This window comes from Boleophthalmus pectinirostris, unplaced genomic scaffold, assembly GCF_026225935.1.
Source record: "Boleophthalmus pectinirostris isolate CB_2022bp ecotype Guang Dong unplaced genomic scaffold, ASM2622593v1 HiC_scaffold_4, whole genome shotgun sequence".
Taxonomy (NCBI): domain Eukaryota; kingdom Metazoa; phylum Chordata; class Actinopteri; order Gobiiformes; family Gobiidae; genus Boleophthalmus; species Boleophthalmus pectinirostris.
In genome coordinates this window covers 1,564-16,218 of record NW_026571353.1, presented here as the reverse complement: position 1 = coordinate 16,218, position 14,655 = coordinate 1,564, and the positions used below count along the sequence as shown (strand labels likewise).

The 14,655-nt window shown below is 43.1% G+C and overlaps 1 protein-coding gene across 8 annotated transcripts in view; it reads left to right on the top strand.

Moving 5' to 3' along the window:
* The window catches only part of LOC110172477 (protein yippee-like 1), a 30,316-nt gene extending 16,280 nt beyond the window's left edge, over positions 1–14,036 (top strand). For 4 of the 8 annotated variants that reach the window (XM_055161723.1, XM_055161721.1, XM_055161722.1 and 1 more), the window contains exons 4-7: positions 1,551–1,659; positions 1,905–2,108; positions 13,024–13,850; positions 13,928–14,036. In XM_055161723.1, the coding sequence (XP_055017698.1) occupies positions 1,551–1,659; positions 1,905–1,994 (199 nt within the window). In that variant the 3' untranslated portion in view covers positions 1,995–2,108; positions 13,024–13,850; positions 13,928–14,036. Of the gene's footprint in view, positions 1–1,550; positions 1,660–1,904; positions 7,675–13,023; positions 13,851–13,927 lie in introns of those variants that run through there. The other 4 variants (XR_008633240.1, XR_008633244.1, XR_008633245.1 and 1 more) reach the window with 3 other exon arrangements.
* Positions 14,037–14,655: the final 619 nt, after the last annotated feature.

Genomic DNA, 14,655 nt, shown 5'->3' with positions numbered 1-14,655 from the left:
AAATGGCGACACAGTGCCACGTGGAAAACTCAAAAATTTTGCACCTATGGGAGACGTCGTGGTCAACTTTGTCGTACAGCCACGAAATTCGATACACACATTCATCATGTCAAGACAAAAAAAATATTATTATGGCCATGCCCCCTGACACACCAGAAGGTGGCCATCTTGGATGGATTTACGTACGGCGAGGCTGCACATTTCTAATGCATGATCTCAGCCTGAATATAATACACTATAAAACATATGAAAAGTGAACACTATAGCGCCCCCTACCATCGACATGAAACGTCAACATTATCAGATCTGTGTCAAATTTGGGAATTAAATTCTATGCATGACTATGAGCAAAAAGTATATATTATGGACATGGGGAATTTTTCACTGTTGGCCAGCAGGGGCGCAAAGTCTCCCCCCAAAAATAAAAAAATATATATATATATTACATGCACATGCTTAGTCCCATCGTGCTGAAATTTGAATCACTAATGCATGATCTCAGCCTGAATATAATACACTATAAAACATATTAAAAGTGAACACTATAGCGCCCCCTAGCATATACATGAAACGTCAACATTATCAAATTTGGACAAAATTTGGGAATTACATTCTATGAACAACTAGAAGCAGAAATATATATTACTGACATGGCCATTTTTCATGGTTCGTCAGCAGGGGGCGCAAAGAACAATTAAAAGTGCACTATCCATCTTTCCATTTGTGGGTGTGATGTTTGCGGGCGTGGCATTTGTGGGAGCGGCGCTCCTGGGCGTGGCATTGGTGGTGCAAATCATTGGCAGGCGCACCATTTACAGGCATGACATTTGCACTCGTGGCGTTTGCGGGCACAGTGTATGCGGGTGCAGTGTTTGTGGATGCGGCATTTGCAGGCGCGGCGTTTGCGAGCGTGGAGTTTGTGGGTGCAGTGTTTGCGGGCGCACAGTTTGCGGGCGTGGTGTGCACTGGGCAAGGTCCGTTCGATGCTGCTTGCGGCTTTAATTTTTATTTATTATTGCTTTTCTCAGATTCAAGTTTTAGTGACCATTGTTGATTTTTCTTTCATTATTAGAGGGGTACCAACAATCTTGTCCACGACTGTAAATGGACATACCTTGCCGTGTTCCAAATAGGAATTTCACATGAGGGCACTTCCAGCTCCTACTGACCCTGGCTCACATTGACTTACATTAGAATATTGTCACCCGTTTCTCTGTAACTGCTTCATTGATCCTTGTTATTTTGATCTTTGTTCTTATTAACCCGCTCTACATGATCCTGGTGTTTTTATTTCGCTATTTTGTCCTTTAAAAAAGTTTTAGTGTTTGCAAGTATATGTTTGTTTACTCCAGATCACATTAATTAATTTGAGAACACAAACTCACCGTCGGCTTCAAGAACTTTGTCTCAGGCTTTGTCCTTCTTGTTCTAGTTAAAATTACTATACAGAATACACCACATGCAGTCTGAGCCCAGAGTAGTACCCCCTCTTTAAGGTTTCAGCTTGCTTTACACCAGAAGGTGACCTGCTCTCTGTGCTGTGTTGTCAGGGTGAACGTGGGCTGTGGAGCAGCAGAGGAGCGGGTCCTCCTCACAGGTCTACATGCTGTTGCTGATATATACTGTGAAAACTGTAAAACCACGCTGGGCTGGAAATATGTAAGTCACTTGTTATGACCACTGCAGTAACATTTAATTGAACCAACTTGTTTACAACCTGTAAGCCTATTACAAAAGGCCGCATGGTCATTCCCTAAATTGGTATCTAGATGATTATGGAAAAATAACTTGAACAAAGTCCCTGTTGCCAATGTGACGTGCACAGCTTTCATATTACATATGGCAAAGAAGCATACTCAACTAAAGACATGTAATGTATTTTGCTGTTATTTTGTGTAACCTAGGAGCACGCCTTTGAGAGTAGTCAAAAATACAAAGAGGGAAAGTTCATCATTGAGCTGGCTCACATGATCAAAGACAACGGATGGGAATGATGTCTCAGCAACACCTTGGACTGGAGAATGCTCAAATGTGGCCTCACTTGAGTCCTGATCTTTTTCCACCTTAATGTACATGCACACTGTCATCTCCATGAAGAGCAGAACCAGGTTAGTGCATCTGGTTACGTACATGTGTGCATATGCAGCTCTGCCACACCTAGGCCCACAGTTCGCTTTTTCGCTGTCAGTAATCATCTTAAGGTGGTTGTGTTAATGGCACACCAAATTTTTCACCCAACAAGATGTGCAGTTTTTACTTCCTTTCGAATTTTGGTGGATTTTAGTGGCTATCTCTTTTTCTACAAGAAGTCGTATTATATGGATCTTGTTTAGTTAACTGTAGCATGCTTCAGTTTACTAAAATCAAAATGAGCATTCAGGGATGTAAGGCAATTTCCCATATATGTAGCATCTTTTGTTATTATTTGAATTTTTTCTGCATTATGGCTCTCTCCAGCCTTTGTCAGGTTTCCGCAAACAGTGTGAGCCCTCGGCTCGTTCTTATGTTTGTCCAATAATGAAGAGTAAATGTATTCTGTTTGTGTCTGAAGAAACACGGATGACACATATATAAAACGCACATGTGTATTTCCAACTGCATATTATGCTCTGTACATCTTAAGTCATGTTCATATAGAATGTGTCAAACGTGCCTAGTTGGATACTAGAAAATTCTTTGTCATTTGTGGGTCAAGGGCATCTTTGACGTAAGAATGACTACACGTGAATATAAGGTACACTCTTTCATCACTGCTGAAGCTAATTCAGCTTTCTTTTTATGGAATAGTGTTCCCTTCTGCAAATGGATATCAAGCTCTTATTTTATCCTTCTATCCATAGGCCAATATTATTATTATTAGTAGTAGTAGTAGTAGTAGTAGTAGTAGTAGTAGTATTTTTTATTTTTTATTATAGTTCTGATATGAGAGATTTGTTTTTCTTTGAAAATGGAAAATACTAAATAAGAATACCACTGTAACCGCAAGTCTTTGCTTTTATTAACCCACATTTTACTTGTGGAAAACTGAATGTGAAGATCCACGCTTCCTCAAGCATCACAGAGAATTGAGTGCATATAGGGATAGCACAGCACTATCCATCCAAGCAGTGTCACCTGGACCCACTACACCTGTCTGTATTATACTCTTTGCATACAGCCTGCAGCCCAGATTAGGCTATAGCCCAGTGGAACTGAGGGCACATCAGTATTTTAGAATATAGGGCTGACATTCCCCAGAGCGGCTGTAGCTTTCTCCTGTGGGTGCACAGCACTCAACCAAAAAACATGAATATAGAAAAAATTTGTGTAAATCCTGGTCAGAAACAATCCATCAGATTGTGAAAGGTAGTGGATTAAATGTGAATTAAATGTGGATATAAATGGATATTTTCTTCTCTTGTGGCTGTAAACATTAAGCCATGTATGTTTTGTTCTTTTACTGTTATTGCCTGAGAATATTTTCTGGTTAGAATGAGTTATAGTAAGTGTAGGCTCTATAACTTGGACCTACACTTGCTTTAAATGATTTGAAAGGAACAAAAGGTGAAAATGCCCATCCATCCATTGTTTTCCACTTATCCGGGGCCAGGTCATGGAGGCAGCAGCCTAAGCAGGGACTCCCAGAATTCGTTCACCTCCCAGCTCCTCCGGGGGGGGGGACCCCAAGGCATTGTCAGGCCAGCTGAAAGACAGAGTCCCTCCAATGTGTCCTGAGTCTTCCCCAGGACCTCCTTCTGGTGGGACATCCCGGAACACCTCTCCAGGTACTGCTCCTCCACCTCGATGTGGAGGAGCAGCAGCTCTATTCTGAGCTCCATGTGGCTGAGCTCTTCACCCTATCTGTAAGGGAGTGCCAAGCCACTCTGCAGAGGAAACTCATTTCAGCCGCTTGATCTTGTCCTTTCAGTCATTACCCAAAACTCATTACCATAGGTAATGAGGGTAGGAACGTGGATTGACTGGTAAATTGTGAGCTTTTTCTTTCGGCTCAGCTCCCTCTTCACCACAATAGTTCAATACAGCGACCACTTCACTGCCGACACTGCACCGATCCACCTGTCAGTCTCACGCTCCATCCTCCCCTCACTCGTGAACAAGACCCTGAGATACTTGAACTCCTCCACTTGAGGCAGTGACTCTCCACCCACCTGGTGAGCGCAAGCCACCTTTTTCTCGTCAAGAATCATGACCTTGGATTTGGAGGAGCTGATCTTCATCCCAGCCACTTCACATTCGACTGCAAACTGCTCCAGTGCATGTTGCAGGTCCTGGTTTGATGGAACAGTATCATCTGCAAACAGCAGAGATGAGATCCTGTGGTCCCCAAACCAGACCCCCTCTGGCCTCTGACTGGGGCCCCTGACCAGAGCGGTCCTTGACTCTGGCCCCTGACTAGAAATTCTGTCCATAAATACAATGAACAGAACCAGTGACAAAGGGCAGCCTGGGCAGAGTCCAACATGCACTGAGAACAGGTCTGACTGCCTGCAATGAACATAGCTCCTGCTCCGGTCATACAGGGACTGGACAGCCTTTAGGAAAGGGCACTGGACCCAATACTCCCGGAGCACCCCCCACAGAGGGACATGGTCAAATCCCTTCTCCAGATCCACAAAGCACATGTCGACTGGTTGGGCAAACTCTCATGAACCTTCAATCACCCAATTGGAGGGTGTAGAGCTGGTCCAGTGTAGGGCATGTCCAGTGTTCCGCGGCTGGGATGAAAAGCACACAGCTCCTCCTGAATCCAAGGTTCAACTATTGGTCGAATTCTCCTCTCCAGTACCCAGGAGCAGCCCTTTCCAGGGAGGCTGAGGAGTGTGATTCCCCTGTAGTTGGCACCACCTTGGTCTGCCAGTCCAGAGGAACTGTAACGTGATGTTGCAGAGGCGTGTCAGCTAAGACGGCCCCATAACATCCAGAGACTTAAGATACTCAGGACAGATCTCAACCATCCCTGGGGCCTCGCCACCAAGGAGCTTGCCAACCACCTCAGTGACTTCAGTCAGGGTGATGAATGAGTCCGCCTTGGAGTCCCCAGCCTCGCTTTCTCTTCTAAAGATGTGATGGTGGGATTGAGGAGATCCTCAGAGTATTCCTTCCACCGTCTGACAACATCCCCATTCAAGGTCAGCAGCTCTCCCCCTGCACTGTAAACAGTGTTGGTGAAGAACTGCTTCCACCTCCTGAGGTGTTAAATGGCTTGCCAGAAATTCTTTGAGGTCAGGCTCCCCCAAGGCCTCCCCACACTCCTCCCAGTCACAGGATTTTGCCTCTGCGACTGCGCGGCCTGCAGCATATTTGGCCCGTTGGTACCTGTCAACTGCCTCAGGAGTCCCGCGAGCCAACAAAGCTCGATAGGACTCCTTTTTGCCACTGCAACAGGCACCAGGACTCTGTCAGATGTTCCCAAGAGACTCTCACTATACACTTGGGTCTGCCAGGTCTTTCTGGCTTCCTCCTCTGCCAGCGGACCCACCTCACCACCAGGTGGTGATCGGTTGACTACTCTGTGTGTGCCCAAGACATGCTGAAGGTCAGATGACACGATGACAAAGTCGATCATCAACCTCCAGCCTAAGGTGCCCTGGTGCCACATGAACTGATGGACACCCTTGCTTGAACATGGTGTTCATTATGGACAAGATGTGAATAGCACAGAAGTTCAGTAACAGAACACCACTCGGGTTCAGATCAGGGAGGCCATTCTTCCATTCGGGGGGGGTTATTAAACTTTTAGATTGAGACTTTTTCTTGCACATTGAGATGTTACAGCTCAGGGTTTCATAGACAAGTACTTTTTTTTTTGACATGTAGCAGTTCAGCTTGCACAGAATAATCCATTTTAAGTTCCAACAGAGTGAACACCTATTCTTTGTTCACCTGTTCTCGCATTATTTGCACCACCCCAGTGACACACGCCATAGTGTAGGTCACATGTCACATGTTTTTTTTTATCCCTTTTACATAGGGTTAGCACGTAAATCACATTAAGTTTGAATGTACTGTTAGAGGTAGAGGCAGTTCACTGCCACATTGTCGTGCCTTTTGGTTTATTTCAGTTTTGTGCCAAGATCTTCGAATTCTATTATCCTTCTCAGTACCATAGCTTCAAATTAGGCACAGTACACACAGCATGTAGAGCACCAAGTGCTTGCAGGGGCACCACATGAATCGTCACTAAACTATTGGCGTAGCATTTGGTGGTGCGGCCTACGGCACTTTAAGGGGTTGTTGTGGGCATCTCTAGAATTCTCCCCCAGTCCTCAGTTTCACTGGCACAAAATCATTTACTCCAGAATACACCAGTAAAAAGTGTGATCTCTTCTGGTATGATCAAGAGATGGCCATATACACAACATACCAGGACAGTAGCATGAATGGGGAATGTTTACAAAAGACATTCCTCCAGTCCATCCTTGTTTGATTGTAAAAAAAAAAAAACCCAACTAAATCCAGTTTCTGAATGATGATTCTGAATGCCTTCACACGGTTAGAATCCTATGCTTGTTTTGTTCTGTTTTCAGAAAATATTCAGATGGATTTCCCTTGTTTTCATCACAATAACAAAAAAGCAAAAGCTCTAAATAAATAATGATGCAAATGTCAGTTCTTCACCCAGTCTCTTTCAGCGTCTTTGAATTGAGGGTGGTTTTGCATAAATAAAATGCATTACATTTTGTTATGGAATTGTATAACTGAGCATAAAAAGTCAGTCAGATGTCAAACATAAGAATGTTACATATTTGAAGACTGGGAATCATTTTTGTAATGTAACTGTGTTAACATTTCTATGAGCTTGTCAAACTCACTGAACTTTTTCCAGTCTTCTGGTGGGCATGTGATGTGTATTTATTATTTCTCAGTCCTGTAGCGTGCCATCAGGGCTTCACTGCTCCTAGTTTTCAATTAGAGTTCACTCACTAATAGTGCTTTTACACTTGTATCCTATATTTCTGTGCTGGTCACTTGGTCATCTGCTTGGTGACAAACGTGTGCCCCACTCTTTTCTTGGTTTTATTTATATTGATCTAACAAAATTATTTGAAACACTGTGTTATTGGGATGTTATTTAAAAATAATAATAATAATAAAAATCCAAACTTTGTTATGTTAATTGGCCATTTGCACATTTAGATTCAAAACTATTAACTACACTTTTTTAATCATCCAGTTGTTCCAAATTATAAAGCACTGAAGCATTAAAATGTTTTTCTCTTTTTAATTTTTTAATTTATTATTATTATTATTTATTTTATTTTTTATTATTTTTTTGCATTTGGCAAAGGGGGTGACAGATTTTCCAAAAGTCATGATTTTGGCCTTCATCACCAACTGCATCCAGGCTCTGTTGAATGTCTTTATTGTCTTGTTGATATGGTTGTGTGCTGCTTCATGGAGGTCCATCTGACAAACAGTATATGGACAGAAGCCCTTCTCACTCTGAATACTGAACGCAGACTCGATGGGAATGCACATGCTGTATTTGCTGCTATAACTGTTCATTTAAAATCAAATCTTGATACAAACAGGTTCATGCATGTTGTACTTATTGTTTGTGTTCATTGTTCTTTATTAAATTTAAAGCCAACCTATTTTCCTGCAATGTTTGACAATATGTCAGTCTTAGTTGAATGGACTTGTCTGTTTTCACTTCAGTGTAAACAATAAATTGCTGCCCAAAAACACTTGTTGGCATTTAGTGTGACTTGGTTTAAGTGTTAATAACTAAAATGTATGACATGCAAGATTAATAGTGAATTTATCTAGAATCAAGTTTTGTTTCTGTACTATTCCTTTCCTGATCAAACAGTGGAGAACATGTTCTTTTGCTTACAAGCAAAAGCTTTAACTTGTATTTAAGGTGCCATTGGTGGTCATCTGGACACTTTTTGCAATCAAGACATTTTGGCTCTCATCCAGAATCCATTTTGATGGAACTGGTTTGAGAGCCAGGGATTTATATTAAACTGAGTTAAGCCCAACCCCAAACTGAGGAGTTATAGAGTGAAAATAACCAGCATCATTATGACCCTATTGTTATTTGTCAGTCTCACCTTCAGCACTGTTACCTACCTGAGCTACATTCAATGTAGTGAATGGAATTAGTACCAAGTGCACCAGCTCAGGTTAAAAGTGGCCGTGGCTGTGCCTGTACATGTTGCCAAGAAAAGTTCGGCTCACAATTAAGATGGAAGTGCAAAAGGAAAAGACAACTTTACAGAAGTGGAAATAATAAAATGACTACAATTAGACTTACTCATGGCAAAATTGAACAACCAAAACACCAACAAACAGAAGATAAACGCATGGAAACGAATAACTGGAGATCAACAATGATTGGTGGTGATTGGTGTCTGAACTAGTGACCCCCCTTCTCTCCCGACAGGTCAGAGGAGAGGACCTCCTAAGCTGTCATCCTACAGTGAATTAATTACTGATACCTTTGTTGGCTGTCCCAGCAGAGGTAGAGGGATGGGACGATGAGCTGACAAACAGTAACCCTTTTTTTTTTAATGTTTGACATTATAGAAGACAGAGAGGAGGAGAGCTCCACAACCCCAGTGATTTAGAACACCTCTATCCAAGAGGTAACACTGAAATGCAAAAAGGACATGGAGGAGCTCCAGAGAATCCTGTTGGAAAAGGAGATTTGCAAATTGAGCAAACTGGAAAAACTAACAAGGTGATAATGATGATGACGAAGACCTTCCAGAAAATGATGGTAAGACAGAGCTATTTACTTTAGCTATTTTAAACCAACAAACCACAGAAGGAACTCCCTTCTCTAAGGATCTTGAACTTGGCCCTGGTCTCCCAGAGCCCACAGCCACTTCTATCTGTCAATCTGAAGTGAAAATGGCAGAAACTGAACCCAGCTTAAAGCAAAAACATGCTTTGAAGCCAAACAGTGCATCTCAGGTAAGTTTAGAAAGTGAACTTCAAAATGACACTGCACTTGACAGCCAAACCAAACGGCCTTTTAAAAGATTTTTGTGCAAACTTACTTAAAAGGACCCAGCTCAGAAGCTTTACATGCCCACCATCCTTGACAATGAGCTCCGACAGGAAGCTATCCTTGACACCGCTGCAGACATCAGTGTAATGTCAAACATTCTTTTTGATCAATTGCAAAAAGCATTTCATGTAAAAGGACAAAAACTGAAATGTTCTCCATGCTTTCTTGAAGTCCAGCCATACGCTGACACTAGCACCGTCCTAACTAAAGTAGCTTTGATTCGCTTAACAGTTGGACCCATGACCGTGGTCCATCAATTGTATTTGTCTCCAATTGACTCGATTCCTCTCCTTATTGGTCAAGATCTTCTTAATCGATTTGATTGATTTAAAAAATCACACTTTCAGCAAAGGTGCAGAAACCTTTGCCGTTTAGACGGCAGACTTCTGAGTCCGTCTCAGCGGCATCTGTCCCAAAGCAGAGGTACCACAAACACAAAAACACAGGTTCTGACCTGACTCAGAACACTTCTTGGAGACCTCGAATAAACTTCTTGTGCAGGGACACAGCTCTATCTGAGCCAGAATGTCCACAAATGCACCCAGACAAGACTAAACATCACCATGTCTTACAAAATAATGAATTCAAAATTCATTGAAAGCTTTAACAAAGCAAAGTTCACTTATAACAGACCTTTTGAGGCTCATTCAGAACCCAAGCCCACCACGCCCGGTTCTGTTCGGCCCATTCCCACCCATCCCACCCTTTCTTCTTCTGCGGCCGCCACCTACCCCTCCTCCACCCTTTCTGAGGGTCGATCTTTATCAGCCCTGCCTCGGTCTGAGCACACTTTTGGCCTTTGTTCCCGCCCACGGGTCCTGCCGGCATTGCTTGATTTTGTTCTGGACACACTCACTTCACCTGCGCTCGTGCTCACTCCGAACCACAGGAGGGTAGCGCCTAAACCAGCCTATAAATCCTCTCTGTTGGGTCCCAAAGTCATTCAGACAAAAAGCCACACACGACATAAAGAAACCTGCTGTCTATATGCTGAGAAGCATGTGATAAAAGACATGAAATACAGGTTCACCTGTCACCAGTGTCAGTCACTGACAACAATCTGAACAACCTGCAAAAGCAGAGAAACCAAACACCTGCCAAAACTAAACCAGCACAACATGGTCATTCTACAGTTAACCAGGTGAGAGAAAACACCTGTCTCCAAAACCTGAAACAGACCAATTAGAGTCCCAAATGCTGGACTGACTTAGTGCTTAATAAGTGCTTGTGTAAATAAAGTTAAAATAAAATTAACTGTTAAGGGCCGTTCACACCAAAGCGTCAAAAAACGCCTTGACGCCTCTATTTGGACGCGTTTGCATTTGAGTTTAGACGCCCCCGACGCGCGTCTTTGACGCCGTGAACAAACGGGACAAAAATACTTGACGCGCGTCCGTTGCCCTGGAAACAAGAGCCCGGTCCCGGTCTTTTCCCGAAACAATGTCAGACCAGACTGAGAGAGTGTTTTTATGACATAAAACATCAGCGGAGGAGATCGGGTCGACGACTGGGGCGTATATATATTTATACTCCGCTAATGACACTGGATCAGTCCCGGTCTAGTCCTGGTCTAATACCGGTCTAGTCCTGGTCTAATCACGGTCTAGTCCCGGTCTAGTCTCGGTCTACTCCCGGTCTAGTCCTTGTTTAGTCCCGGTCTAGTCCTTGTTTAGTCCCGGTCGAGTCCTGGTTTAGTCCTGGTCCGGTCCTGGTATAGTCCTCGCGATCAGCTCGGTGATTGTGGCGTATATATTTATTCTCCGCTCATGTTTGTGGTTCTCGTTCTGGTTCTCGGGTCTTGCTTCCTGATAATAACGTCGCTGCGTCACTGGATACTCGTCCCTGATTGGTTGACGCAGCGCGTCTGACGCGAAAAGTTCAGCATTTTCAACTACTTGACGCTGACGCTTTGGACGCGCGTCTTGGCCGCTGACGCCAAACGCTCAAGCCGCGCCGCGTCGACGCCAGATTCGCGCCGCGCTGACGCCGAAAACGCGCCGTAAAAACGCAGGACGCTCTAGTCGCGCGTCCACATAGACTTTACATAGAAAGTGGACGCTTTGACGCTTTCGTCTGAACGGGCCTTTAGACTTCTGTGGTTTTGTAAATAAACTTAAAATTAGTTTATAATCGTGTCCTCAGGAAAAACTAGGACAGATCTCTAAACTCACCACCAGTCTTCAGTTCTGCTAACAGCAATTACTGAAGTAAACAATCCCTTCTTCAACCACAGGGGGGAGCCATTTTAACTTTTAATTTTAATCTTTCCTAACCTTGAGTGAATCTTTATGCATGCTTCTATCCTATTTACTGAGTTTTTTTTCCAATATGACTGCTTAAAATTAGTCAATAACCCGTAAATATTTAATGCTCAGGTATTGGCCAAGACGTTTTAATTTATTTTCTTTTTTTCTTTTTATTCAGGTCCATTTGGGCAAATGATTGTGTTGTGATGTAAATCTCAGGTTGATGCCTTCATTGCCTTAGTCTTCAGCAACAGAAGGGACTTTGCGGTTCAATGGACTGCCTCAGTAAAGATGTGTTATTGTGTTAACAGCATTTTTAAATGTAGGAATGTCAAATTTGATAAATTCATAATCTATTTCAGCAGTGCATAACCATGCCTTCTTACAGGCAACTTAGCTTAGTGCTAATAGCAGCATTAGCTTAGCAGTATCTTAGCATTAGCTTGGCATTAGCTTAGCCATACCCTCTTTAAAGAGTATGGCTAAGCTAACAAACATCACCATACAAATTTAAGACAAAATTTAAATTTGTAAACTTGTGTAATCTCTTTAGACTTATTGAACATTATTCTGCATACACATATTATCTTATAATCTAAGCACATTTAGGTTATTACTGCCACACAGTTAGCACACCCAAGCCAACTGTGACATTGGACCATGGACATCTTCACCGGTCAACGGACGTCAGCGCCAGGTCATGTCAGCCTCGTTCATCGGAGGAGACAGCCATGACACGGGGGATGTAGTGGTACTGACCTTTGACCTATGGAAGATGTGAAATCATGGCTGTTACCATGATACTGAATCTTAGGGAATACCTCAGATGAGGTTGACTTTGAGACACTCTACCCTTCCCCCACTTGCTTAAAGATCCCTATTTTGGACCTGACACCCAAGCAAGATATACTGACTTGTGTTCATGCACTCCCTGCATGATGTACCACACAAAGACCCTTTCAAAGATTAAAGATCGTTTTACAAACTAACTTTTCTATAAAGCTTCACCTATTGATAAATCAATTGACTGAAGTGAGTTCAGTGACTATAGTCAACAAATAAAAGACACTGAGATTTTTGTGGAACGATCTCTAAATCTCAAGACTTTCTCCAGAGAAAGCATATTAATGAAACAGTTGATTCATTCAATGAACTATTGCCAGTGTGTTTTAATACTGATTTGTAAATGTCATGTGAATACTTTCTTTGTGTAAAACTGTTAAGTTGTAATGTGAGAGCTATGTCGTGAAACCCCCCATGCAACTAACTCACATTCCATGTGAACACGCACCTCATTGGTCAGTGTTCCCGCTTATCATAAGATTTAAGAGGAGGAAGACAGACCTCAGCCAGTTTTGTTTGGACCTCCATTCAGATCTCAGTTCAGCAGAAGATCGCAGAAGCAGTTCAGCTCAGAATGTTCAAGATGTAGTAGAACCGAACAGGAGGGACAACGCCCAAGTTCTCCCTCTGTTCAAAGTTATGCCCATCACTTGATGTGTTTTTATTCGAATACCTGTAGCTGATCTGATTTGAAAGCAGCTTTCATACTTTTGCAAATTTAAATATTCGCATTTTTGCAGACATAGTCTTTTTGACTGATTAGCCTTAATCTGTGACCAGCGCTGTTAGACACTGAAATGTGTCCTCCAATCCTCTTTAACAGAGGAGAGCATCCCTCAGCCTGATGCTGACTGAGCCTGGAAGATTATTTAGATCACATGGCCTTCATCCATTTCATTGCGTTTGATTCTTCAGAACCGATGTCCTGAGAAATTCAAACCTTCATTGGACCCAACAGGACCACATGGTGACGGACCTCTCCACGCTCCCCAGGTTGTATGCGCACTGTCATAGAATGGCTTGCTTCATCAATTTAGACTCAACACAGAACTTTAGATAACTCTTAAAGTCGTGTCTAATCTCACATTTCTAGACACCAGTTTAGAGCGACCTACACTCATTTGCATATTTGATAATAAAAATGCTGTCTGTTTAACTTGGTCTATAAATGTTCATAAACCACAGTTTGCTTTGGTGAATAGTGATGTTATTTCCAGTGATGTCATTTCAAAATATGCAGGTCACTGATATGGACAAGAATTTACGAACCTTCAGATCAATTGTATTAACTAATTAATTAACGTAGGTAATTGATTAAATGGGATTGGTAATATTTCTTAACATTTGTTGAGTGGTGCCCCCAAATTTACTTCTAGTTAGAGCCGAACACTCACAAAGGCCACGTGAGTGCTGCTTTAACTTAGAATTCCTAAATTCCAATCTGTAACATCAGTTACCCCCCCTACATCTTGGTATCATGCTGTGAGCCCATGTAGATTTCTCCTACGTATTTTGGTCCTCTGGTGTGAGGCCAGATGTAGTCACACTACATATTGTATGGTTAGATTGTTTTCGTAGGATTGCAAGTAGTAATAATATTGGTATTAGTATAAGGTAATAAGGTAAGAAATAAGGTCAGACAGGCTCACATATAAGGTAGAAGGAGGGGAGGGGGTTTCAAGAGGGACGACAACCTTCAAGATGGACTGGACCACCCTGTTCACCTTCTGGTCCTGTTCAAGGTAAAATGCATTTCTTACAGTGATTAACCCTGTTTCAAAGCTTTCAATGTCTAATTTTGTTCTTTTCTTTCCTCCAGTTGCTTAAATGCACTACACTCAAAAACACAACTCACTTGTATGGCAGGGTAAGAGTTGAGACAGGTTCACATGTTAAGTGAAGGGGGGGCTTAAAAATCCGTGTATCATTCGTTCATTCGTTTTTCAATATAAAACTAAAAATAAGAAAACGAAAAAACAACAGTTTTCTTCGTTATTTGTCTCCAAAACCAAAATGAAAAAACGGATAACGATTCGTTTTTTCAGTTTTCGATTTTGTGTTTAAATGAAGAATGGAAAAAACGGATAACGGCCGTTTCCCGTTTACGTGACTTCCGTGACTGCGATACCGAACTTTTGCACCGGGTACGGACTGAACCGGGACTGATCCAGGTCCGAGACCAGATCGAGACCAGAGCGGGACTGAGACCGGGACCAGACCAGGACCAGAGCGGGACTGAGACCGGGACCAGACCGGGACCAGGGCGGGACCAGGGCGGACTCCGAGCTTTGACTCCGAGTCTCCACGGGGTCCGAGCCTCAGCTTCGAGCTCCTGTCCTGCCGTGGGCTCTGAGCCTCCCGGTCTGGTCCCGGTCTGTCTCGGTCTCGGTCTCAGGCCCGCTCTGGTCCCGGTCTGGTCCTGGTCTGGTCCCGGTTCTCAGTCCCGCTCTGGTCCTGGTCTGGTCCCGGTCTCAGTCCCGCTCTGGTCCTGGTCTGGTCCAGTCTCAGTAGCGCTTTGGTCCCGGTCTAGTCCCGGACCTGGTCCAT